Source organism: Limanda limanda, chromosome 2 (assembly GCF_963576545.1).
Source record: "Limanda limanda chromosome 2, fLimLim1.1, whole genome shotgun sequence".
NCBI lineage: Eukaryota > Metazoa > Chordata > Actinopteri > Pleuronectiformes > Pleuronectidae > Limanda > Limanda limanda.
This window is the reverse complement of record NC_083637.1, coordinates 4,847,558-4,859,044: the sequence shown is the minus strand read 5'-3', so window position 1 is coordinate 4,859,044 and position 11,487 is coordinate 4,847,558. Positions and strand designations below refer to the sequence as shown.

At 42.0% G+C, this 11,487-nt stretch overlaps 1 protein-coding gene across 3 annotated transcripts; it reads right to left on the bottom strand.

Annotated features, from left to right (window-relative positions):
* Positions 1-768: 768 nt before the first annotated feature.
* On the bottom strand, positions 769-9,541 carry akap8l (A kinase (PRKA) anchor protein 8-like). Of its 3 annotated transcripts, none has more exons than XM_061093343.1 (13): positions 9,452-9,541; positions 8,756-8,791; positions 7,552-7,801; positions 5,563-6,190; positions 4,893-5,055; positions 4,612-4,661; positions 4,329-4,380; positions 4,127-4,232; positions 3,763-3,904; positions 3,407-3,512; positions 3,188-3,318; positions 2,804-2,899; positions 769-2,550 (listed from the first exon to the last, which is right to left on the bottom strand). In XM_061093343.1, the coding sequence occupies exons 1-13, from the start codon at positions 9,471-9,473 to the stop codon at positions 1,942-1,944; spliced, it is 2,391 nt and encodes a 796-aa protein (XP_060949326.1). In that variant the 5' UTR covers positions 9,474-9,541; the 3' UTR covers positions 769-1,941. The 3 variants fall into 3 exon arrangements, with proteins under 3 accessions (XP_060949326.1, XP_060949341.1, XP_060949334.1); XM_061093358.1 differs by having other exon boundaries at positions 4,329-4,365; XM_061093351.1 differs by having other exon boundaries at positions 4,893-5,052.
* Between the last annotated feature and the right edge of the window lie 1,946 nt (positions 9,542-11,487).

Below are 11,487 nucleotides of genomic sequence, written 5' to 3'. Positions count from 1 at the left end.
TCATTCTTTATATAATTTATATAGATTCAACAGGTCAGAGTCTGAAATAATAATAATTAAGAAAACACATGCAAATCACTTGAAACCATTTTTTGGAAAACTGCATGTGCAAAAAAAAAAACCAGCCCTAAAAATATTGAATTTTCCATTTTCATTTTAATAATTTACAAAGTATTCCTTTATATTCACTGCTTCTATATTGTCTCTTCCTCGTCCTTACCAAAATAAAACATTTCCGTAATAAATGCATGAGGTATTGATGGTAGAAAATTACTTTTTTTAATGCCAAAGTTACCTTTTAGTTTTCTTGCTTTTTCAAATTGATAAATAAAAACTAATGCAGTTTTTGATATTTCAGTTTTCTGCTAGGATTGTATTTACTTATTTTCATTAAAAAATTAAACAATACCCACATTTTCATACAACTGTATTTACAAGGCTGGAAATATGTTTACGGAATTTGGTATATTCATCATAATTGTTGCAACTTGCCGCATTTACATGGTACCAAGAACCAGGGACCAAAATTAGCAGTAGGGTACATTATGCACAATATAGCATAAACTGCCTTTATTAGGTTGATTAGTATTATATTGGAGAACTACAACTTCGAAGCTGAAACTTTTTTTTCTTTTAAGATTCAACAAACTGATTTGATAACCTTCTTGTTGGTTGACAATCTAAAATAGGTGGCCCATCCTGTCACTGTTTTAACTTCTCTTATTTTTGAATTTTCGATTAAAATCTTAAAAACACAAACAGTGAAAGTGATTTTTTTCAACAAGTTTATTTCTTATTCAGAGTGACACAAAACCATTAAAGAGGACAACGACTGAATATTCCATTAACGCTACAAACAGTAGAGTTCACCGTCATATCTCAGTCACTGCAGCTGCAGGAGGAAAAACCCACATTGTTCTAGATTTAAGTAAAACTGAGAACAAACATCCATTCATCATGAATACTGATAATAAGCAGAAAGCTGCGACATTGTGTCAACTCTGATCAGAAGAAAAAACAAAGTACATCATGTCTCAACTTTACAATACTCATGACAAATTCTAAACAAATGAGTCAAAAATTTAGAGGCACAAGAAAAAACTATTAAGAGGAACAGTTAAACATTCTAGTAAATACAATTATTCTGTGTCTTGTTAAAACAAAGGATAAAGTAACGGTGCAAACCGCTGCAGTGGAGATGTTTAATGTTATTATGAGTGTTCATCAGGAGGCTCTGGAGATCCACAGTCTAAGATAATAAATAGAGGAACACATGAGCCGTTTTCCAGACATGACCTCCGGGTAAAATCCGTAGAGTTGGTTTTGGTGTTGACCCAGAGTTTGCATTTCGCACATGCACAACACAGCAGGAGTTTCTCTCCACAGACACACCAGCAACTTATCCTCTGCATTATTCAGGCAGCAGACAGAGACAGGAAGTGACATATTAACTCTGCTGTGAAGACCACGTCATTTAGCTTACGGCAGCGGGACACCGTCGTCAGCTCTCATCACCGTAAAACTCTCTCTACACATTCATCGGAGTCTTCTGTGTGTGTGTCACCGTGATATAATTGTTTTCTTTCATATTTGCGTTCATCTATTGGATAAAGTCCACAGAAACTGCACCGCGTCTCACTCTGACATTTGCGTTCACAGATTGCACCTCCTCCGGGGGAAATGTGGAGAAACTGCGGAAAGCAGCTGTAGTTAAAGTTATCTTTTCATCTAAAAACTGCAAAAAAATAAAACTATTTCCCAAAACGTTGAACTGTTCCTTTAACAACAAAAAAAAGTCATTATAGAAAGAAATGGAGGGAGCAGGTACAATATGTGTATTTGTTAATAAGCCTGACAAGGAAATTAGGAAGCGAGGGTGGAGGGGTCACTGACTGGTCCAGACAGATGTTTTAGGTTGAGGTCAAACCCAGGGTGCAAAAGTCATTTGTGATTCTCTTCCTCCTCAACTTCGGCCGCCTCCACTCCTTCATCCTCATCATCATCCAGCTCGCCCATTAATCCCTCTTCGCCAATCTCGTCGTGCACCACATATCCCTCCTCCCCCTCGTCGTCTTCTCCCACTTCGAAACCATCCTCTTCTTCCTGGTTCTCCTGCTCCCCTTCTTCTCCTCCCATTCCTAGGTCCTCCTCCATCTTTTCCTCCTTTAATGCTTCAGTTACTGCTTCAACCTTGACCGCCTCTTGAACTGCGCCTTCCTCTGTCTCCTCCTTCATCTGACCGCCAGCTGTCTGACCATCAGCTGCCGGAGCGTCTGCCTTCTGACCATCAGCTGCTGGAGCGTCTGCCTTCTGACCATCGTCTGCTTTACTGTCGGCTGTCTGATCATCAGCTGCTTTACCGTCTGCCTCCTGACCATCGGCTGCTTTACTGTCTGCTGTCTGATCATCAGCTGTCTGCTCATCGGCGGTCTGCTCATCAGCGGTCTGACCATCGGCTGTCTCACTGGTTAAGTCCAGCTCGGACACGTCCATAGCCATGGAGTCATCTGGATCCTGGTCGTCCTGGTTACCAGTGAACGGGTTTTCACCCTGAAAATGACAGAACACTTCTAAGTATATTTGCTTGTGTAGGAGCCGCTCTACTTTCCCGATCACATGAGATTCAAATAAGTGTCTTCAACAATATGTTTTGCAGTTTGGCGATATCCCGATTTAAGGTGCTGCTCTAAATTTCGGATTAAAACATGAACATGAGACCCCAAACTCATTTCCATGTTCCCATATGCAAAGCAAAGAAAAGTACAATGTGTGTTGAGCCCCCAGCCAGGAACACTGTACATACCTTGAGGTAACTCTCCAGCTTCTTGCCAATGAGTTTGTGGTTCAGGATGCTCCGAGCGACAGACAGGCTGCCCCTCTTAGACTGCTCCATCATCCCCTTCAGGAAAAGAAAGGACAGATCCAGGTCAATCACAGGACAGGATAGGAAACAGCGTAATCATCAACCATCATTAGACCAAGAGTGTAAGTGTCTTTGTTGGTTCAGTCTGTACAGGACTGGTGGTAAGGAGCTCTATATAAAACATATGCCTAGTTTAAAGACAATCTGTTTGTTCAAAGTATTTTTGAAACAGTTTACGGATATAATGATGAAGATACATTTTTTTTAAGGTCTTTGTACATTCACTTAAGTTTTGTGTATGAAAATGATGAGGGTGTGTCGTACCTTGCGGTTGTAGTTGTGGTCGGCAGACTTGACGTGTTTCTGTATCAGGTGCTGCTGCATGGGAATGAAGAGGTCACATGCTGCACAGTGAGCCGCTTCCACCTTCCTCATGAAGTGCTCCATTCCAAGATCTACGGGGGCGAGTAAGATTTCCTCAATTAGAAATCACTTTGCCTGTACACACACAGACACACGTGCACACAGGCAGCTGTGACCTACCTCTGGTGAGGTCCTGCTCTTTGTACACCTGGCAGATGGCAGCGCTGTGGTTCTCTACCTGGCTGATCCTCTGGTCTGTCTTCGTAAACTTGTTCTGCAAATACTCCTACAAAAACACACAGAAATAAAGCTGTCATTTCATCAGAAAGAGAAAATACCAGCACTGACTGTAAATACAGTGAATTACAGTTTAAAGCAATTGCCTTTGTGAAATAAATGTAATTTGTCATGATTCACATACGGAAACAAAAATTGGACTCAGACAGCCATGCCCTCTGTTCTAGTGCATCCAGGATAAATGCTAAAATATGTGTCTTAAAGCTTATGAGTGGGATTGTGATGAATCTCAGTCTCACCTCTAGGAAGTCTGTTGTGGGCTTGGACAGTTGGCCGGAGAGGAACTTGAAGTGGTCCTTGTGGAAGCGACTGTCGAGATGAGTTTCCATGTCCTCCTTGTAGAAGGAGCGGAACTTGCAGACCGAGCAGGCAAACATCACCCTGAGAAGATAAAGAGGGTTAAGACCTGACGCCACTCAGAATACAGCCACACAGTGACACAACTAATGAATAAATCCAGAATAACCCTTTGTGAGCTTCGTGCAAATATCAAAAAAATACCATTAAACAATCATTGCAAAATATACTGTATATACAAAAACAGAACAAGGTGGTGACGTAGTGACTTGCGAGTGGTTGTCAGGTGTTTTCATTTTCTCTCACCTTTCCAGGAAGCCCCGTCTCTTTCTCATTTTGGGGTGCTTGTCCTGGGCTTGTACTGGGCTCTGTTTTCCCTGTGGCTTTTTCTTCTCTTCTTGCTTGGGTGAAGCTAATCAAGAGCACGAGAGCAGAAGTTAGAACGAGCAAAGATTAACACGAGACACAAATAGTACAAGACAAGTAAGTGATTCTAAGTGAAACTCACCTTTATCTCCCTCTGCGTCTCCAGCAGGTTTTGTCGCCTGTAAGACAGGAACCTACATTTAGATTAAGGACAAATAAATCTTTATTTTTGTGTTTGGATTACGAATAGAAGTTGGTCTTTATATCTTTACAAATGATGTTTGAATTCTTCTGTCCTGGCGTGATAGCTGTGCAACAGTCCAGTTAACGCAGTGATGTGTCATCAGAACAAACAATACGAGTGGGGCTACAGTAAAAACAATGGACATGCGGTTAGATATCAAAGAGTTTCTGTGTCTTCTCACCTCAGCTGCGGTCTTTGGTTCACTGGCACTACCGTTTTTCTCGGCTGGCTCTATGGACACAGACAACAGAACAACAAACGTTACCCACTTAAGTAATGAGGTTGTTTATTACAGCCGCCAACGTAGAGATTTCATAGAGCTGTCGGTTTGTTTCCAAGGGAATAATTTGTGGATCTTGACAAAAATACGGCACTTTTAGGGGACTGATATCTATACATATCCAATTTGGTGCGACTTGAGGTAAGGGGGAGGCAAGACAAAGTTTGTGTGGTATTTCGTACCTGTGGTAACCTCTGTCCCTGCACTCTCCGTCTTATTGATCTTGGATTCGGGTTCATCGGCTGGAGTGAGCATCTGTTTTCTCTTTTTCTGGACATCTGGACGTTGTGTCTTCACCTGCTGCTGCTGCTGCTGTTGTTGTTGCTGCTGCTGCTGATGTTGCTGCTGCAGTCAACCAAAATCAATTCCCATTTTCTCACCCCAACAACAAAAAGACAGTACATCCAGAGCTCCTCACCAACACATCAATGAATTCTACACTTCATGCTGGTCAAAGCCAATTAGCGGTATTGATATGGCTCTTCTTAATGGGGAGTTTCCACTTGAATAGCGTTAGCCTTATCTTAAGAAGACCCGGGATTGGGGCGAAAGATACAAAAAAATAAAAGCTATAAAGTGAAATCAACGACCCCACAAGTAAACAAGACAAAGAATTGGGCAGAGAACTGTCACTTGCATTTCTGACCACATCCAATAAGGGCTGGGGGGGGAGATTATATGAGCAAGTGAGGTTTAAAATGTGTGTTGGGGGTTATTTGTGACCTTTTGTTGGCACAGCAGGCACTAGCTCTTTAGGCTGACTTGCCAGTTGGTAGAGGGAACACAAACATCAGAAAGGGCTAAACTGTTGCCCAGTGTCTGAGGAGGTCTTATTTGGCAAGAGGTACTTACTTTGTTGAGGGGTCTCTTGCGGCCTCGCTGGCGGCCAGCACGTGGGCCCCCTCCAAAGTGCCTCCCTGGAAAGTCGTGAGGCCCTTGAGCAGAACCCTGATAGAAGCCCCCGCTCTCAGGGTACATGCGGTTGGACAGGAGGGATGGGAGCTTGCCTCTACCACCTCCTGGAGAGTGGCCACGGTGGGACTGGCCACCACTGCCACTTCCCCTCCCACCGCCTAATGGAGTGGAATCAGACCTGAGATTTCCAAAACCTCCGCCAGCTCCTCGACCCCCGGCACTTCCACCCCTTCTGGGGGAACGTCGGCCTGCTCCTCCCCATACTCCACCTCCCCATGCTCCACCATCAGAAACTCCTCCCTGGCTACTGGTGAAGGAATCCCTCATATTCTGTCGCATTTTAGCGACTCCATAGGAAGAGGACGGGCTGTCAAAGCCTCCGCCTCCTCCTCCTCCTCCTAGCCCCATTCCCCCTCCGAAGCCGGAGCCTGCTCGCTGACCCAACAGCAGATTGTCCCCACCACGGCCACCATCATAGCCATAGCTACTGCCGCCAGATCTGTAGAGATCTCGGGAGGAGGCGAGGGAGGAAGTGCGCGAGTCGAAAGACTCGTACTGGTCAAACCTGCGGGAGGGAGGGAGAGGGTTGATAGAGAGAAGCACAGAGCAAGGGAGGCAGGGAGGACAGTCAGGTTTGGATTTCTCCACCTGCTTTTCCTTCTCCTCCACGGTCTCGCTTTCTCCATTTGTTTTGTTTGTATTTCACAAACCACAGTAGATCAGAAATCAATGATCCAAAACAAGTTATTACGCTGCTTGGGGTCTTTTGCGATGTAGTGAATTTATCCTTATTTTTGCTGAGTTTCACCCAACCACATTTTTCTGTTGGAGATCAAACACTATCCTGCAGATTAGGGAAATGCAGTTTTTAAAAGCAGATTCCTTGTTAAAGGATACGCTGACAATCCTTCAACAGGCATGAACATGGTCCATGAGAACCAGTGACGCTGAGACACAAGGTGACATATCCTAGAAAGTGACTGGACTATAATGAATAATCAGGAAGGGGATTAAAATACATCCTGGAGTTTTTTTACCCAGGATTATGGGCATTGTTTAAATTAATATGGCAGGCAACCTACAGTAAACATTTCAGCTTGACAAAATAATATCAAGCAACACTTAAACTCATCACTTGTGTAACCTGAAGCCAGAACATAGGGTTAGGTCACATGGAGGATGAGAAACAAAACGTATGAACAAATAAAGAAATCAAGACAAGAGTAATGTTCAAGAAGAGCTATATAAAGATGGCTTCATGTTCAAGGATGTATATCTCCAGTAGGGGGCGGCCATGCATTTTCACAACATGTAAGGTTTTGATGGATCACAACTTTTCTTACCAGCAATAAGACAAACCACCACACAGCAGTCAGATGCACTGAACTGCAGCCTGTGGGCAACTCGTGCCCTTTTCATCCCAAACAGGAGGTGAGGCCAACGTGTTTTCACCCAAACGGAGTGTGAAATGTAAAGACTAAAACAATAACACTATGTGTCCACCCACTTTGACTTATTTATCAGAATACGGGACCCACACCAGGACAAGATAACTTGAATTGTTCTTTACCAAGAGCTTTGTAAGTCTAAAACATCTTTTTTGCATCAATACGAGTTTAGTCCTTTACAGTGTTTATCCAGATGAAAGTAAAAACACTTCGGGGTGGGCATTGCCCTGCTTACAGGAAACATTAACAGCACCCGTCTAGTTATCATTTACCTTAACTCCGGGGACAACGCTCTCTCTACATGGTTCAGGCTGCACGTAACATTAGCCCTAAGTTAGCTAGCAGCTGCAAATCGAGTCGACTTCCAATATGAAATACACTAGTGGGGCATTAGATGCTCTTACCGGCATGCACGTGTGAAAGTGGTGATGTACGGATGAAGACAATGTGGATCAGAACAAGGTGAAAAGTGTTTTACCTGTCACTCCGGGTCCCTTTCAACCCCCCCTCCAACTGAGTGAGCATGTCAAGTCGCTGGTTGATCTTGGCAATGACTGCATCTGCATGCGTGCCTGAAGATGAGAGCATGGATGCTCCGGAGAGACTCCTCTTCATTTGACCGCTGCCTCCCCCTCCTCCGCCGCCCCCTCCTCCTCCTCCATAGCCCCCGAGCCCGGACATCGAGTCCTTGTAACCTCCACTGTACATGTCAAAGCCACTCGAACCTGCTGGAATTGAATATAATGATGACAAAGTGAGCACTAAATACAGATCAGGGTTTAATCAAAATGGCCCCTCCTCTCAAAATGTCCTATTCATGATTACAAATTGTTTTAAAAACGGTAGTTCTACTGCAAAACAAATACAATATCAGAATTTCTAATTGTCTCATTGTCACCTCTCTACAGATCAATAAAGTTGCTGCAGACCTGCTCAGACCCAGTATTAACATCTGTCCCGAAAGACCTGATCACAAGTGGACATTATCCTGTGTGTGTCTGTTCATATGTGATCGCATCTCACGTTTACGCTCGGTCATTTGTGTTTGCATAAACCAAATCATAATTTTACCGAGTCAAGAGTGTACGGATGTGTTTGATGTTAATACTTTTGAGAGTGTGTTGGCGCACAGACACACAATCAGCTTTCTGGGTGGTCCTACATATGTGGCCTCGAGGATCCCCAGAAAGTCAACATTAATCACCATATAATGATCAATAATTCTTAAATTTGTAAAATTATTCTTGATATCTTCACGCTTTCCTTCTCTATTTCAGCTCTACAATACTCCATAAGCTCTGGAGAACTAAGCTGTGGTTGGTCTCGGTGGTCACGATGAACCCACCCCCACCCTCTGATGCAGTTGGTTCATTCTTCTAGACCAGAAGGGAGCTGGTGCCAACCTGAAACCAGTTTCTCGGGCCGAGAGCCTGTTAACTGGTCATCGAAACACAGAACTGGTTTCAGATTAGACTTTGGTTTCGAACTGGCCCTGGTGGAAAAGGGGCGTGAGCGAACAGGTCTACAGGCGCTTCTCGGGTTCAGAGTACAGAACTAAAATTAGTGCTGAAGATCGGATCACACAGGGCAGATGTAAATACCAGGTCTGAACTGGGTCATGATGTTATTGTGTGGTTTTGCTCCATCATGCAGTACAAGCGTTTATCCACACAGTTCCTTACCTTTGCTGCCATAGCCTCCACCCCCCCAACTGTAACCTATGAAAGAAGAAAACAGGACATTGATTATTTACTCGTTTCAAGCTGACAAAACATTTGACCAACAACATGATGAAAGGTCTGTGTGGATTCATTTCGGTCTAGTAGATCTATGAATGGATACAAAATATCCTGGGAGCTTCCCTTAAAACATGTGAATTAATAAAAAACAACTTTTGGCCACATCTTTACAACAGGCGGCCATTTTATCCACTTAAAAGCGTGTTATCCCCAGGCTGACTCCATTTTAACACAACTAGCTACATCAAGCCCAACAATGGGCCACAATCCTTTATGTTAGCATGCTAGCAAATAAGCACACTGCTAATAAAACGGGTTAGCCTGGCTAGCTAGCTAACGGGCACGTACATGCGTTTCCTTGATAATAAAAACATAAACCTCACCACGAACCCGACCTAATATTACCAATAACCATCGTGTTCTTTGTCTAGCGCGAACACTGGGCTATTGTTTGGACGTTGCTTCCAACGGCTAGCTGAAACGTGAGCTAGCTAACGGCTAGCACTTGAAACAAAGCATGTGGCTAACCGGTACACGAAAAAAGAACACAAAAAGAACATTCGTAACTGCGCACTTTTTAACGCAGAAGATTTTCCCCATCTGTGTATTTATATATATAGATACAAAATGGCTGTGTACCTGAACCGTAGCCTCGATCCATGATGCTCTGGGTCGCGATGTTCACTCGGTTGTTGTTCGATCGCTTCTCAAGCAGCCAGACACCCCGCGGCGGACACGCCCGTTATGACGTCAGCGGATCCCCGTCTTATCTTCGCACTACCGCCACCTATTGCCTCGGAGGTGTGGTGGCTCAAATCACTCACTTGCAAGCTATAAATCAATAAATCAATAAATCAATAAATCAATAAATCAATTAATCAATTAATCAATAAATCAATAGATCAACAAATCAATGAATCAATTACTATTTCTTATCATCTAATCGTATTTTTTCTCGTTTGAATATTCACAGCCACCATCACAGAACTGCACTAAATATACCTGTCTCCTTGCACTGTGTACCCTGTACAACACTCCGCTCCATATACACTTACTTCACATCATATGTGATATATGTTAATATAAACCATACTGATATCATATATCATTTTATACAATAATATTGTCTTTTGCACACTCTGTCTACATATTCCTACACTCATAGTATATTATATTACCTATTGTATAGTCAAATACTTATATTTATACCTCTACTATATATCATATATTATATTATACTCTCTGTATATTCTTTGTATATATAAGTCTATATACACATATTTGTACATGTGTAGATGTTATAATTATAATTATTATTATTATATTGTTACTACTATTATTATTATATATACTGTTGCTGCCATTATTACTATATACTGCTATTATATTGGTATAATTACTATCATATATAAATATATATTATAGTATATACTATATATACTGTACTATTTTTATATACTGTCTAACAATAACATAACCATCATATAATCAGTACCATTACCATCATCTTGCCACTGCACCTTATCTACCTATTTATCTTGTGTTTCTGTTTTTTATTCTTTCTACCTCAATATTTTTTATTTTATTTTATTTTATTGTATTGTATTTTATTGTATTCAAATATACCGGCTGCTATGACGACTTAATTTCCCTTCGGGGATGAATAAAGTAATCTATCTATCTATCTATCTATCTATCTTTACATATAAAATTATTATAATTTCTTTAATTCTCACTTGTCAGTGCCGTAGATGTGTCTGATGATGTAGTCACTTCGATTTGGAGCCATGAATGGTTTTCATGGGTAATAAAGTAAATTTTCTCCTTTTATCACTTTCCTCCTTTTATCACTTTTACCTGTGATCTCTTTTTGCATTTGATCTCTTTTTGCCTTTTATAGAAATCCAAACGTTTTTTTCTACTCATCCTGTGTCACCTTACTTTAAAACATATGCTTACACACTACCACGAAGGTGTATATGTTACATAGATAATCAATATTTTTTACGTAATTTCTTATTTTTATTCTATTGGCACATCTTATATCTGTTATTCTATTGACGGCCTCATTCTGAATCTGAACTGCCTACTGCTGTAACAACTGAATATTCCCAGTGTGTGAATCAATAAATGTTCCACCATTGAGATCTCTGTTATTCCCAGTGGCCTTTTTAAACTGGTATCAGTCATGTGACCTTGTGACCAGCAGCCTGCAGAGCAACACTTCTGATACCAGTTCTACTTTCAGCTCAGTGAACTCTGAAAGTAGAACTGTGTTACAATGTGTTTAACTTCACAAGAGGGCGACAACGAGACAGACTGGATCCAGCTGCTGAGTGTGTGTGTGTGTGTGTGTGTGTGTGTGTGTGTGTGTGTGTGTGTGTGTGTGTGTGCGTGTGTGTGTGTGTGTTATTTGTTTCTGATAAAATACAGACATATTTTAGTTTTTGTTCCCCAGCTTCTATGTCAACACATTACATCTGGAATAAAGTTATATCAAAATAAGTCTAAAGAAGAGTCAACAGCTGGGGGAGGGGCTGGATCTCCCTCTCTCTCCTTCTCTCTCTCAGTGTCCTTCTCTCTCTGTCTCTCTTTCACTGTGTCGCTCCATCTCTCTCTCTCTCTCTCTCTCTCTCTCTCTCTCTCTCTCTCTCTCTCTCTCTCTCCCACCCACC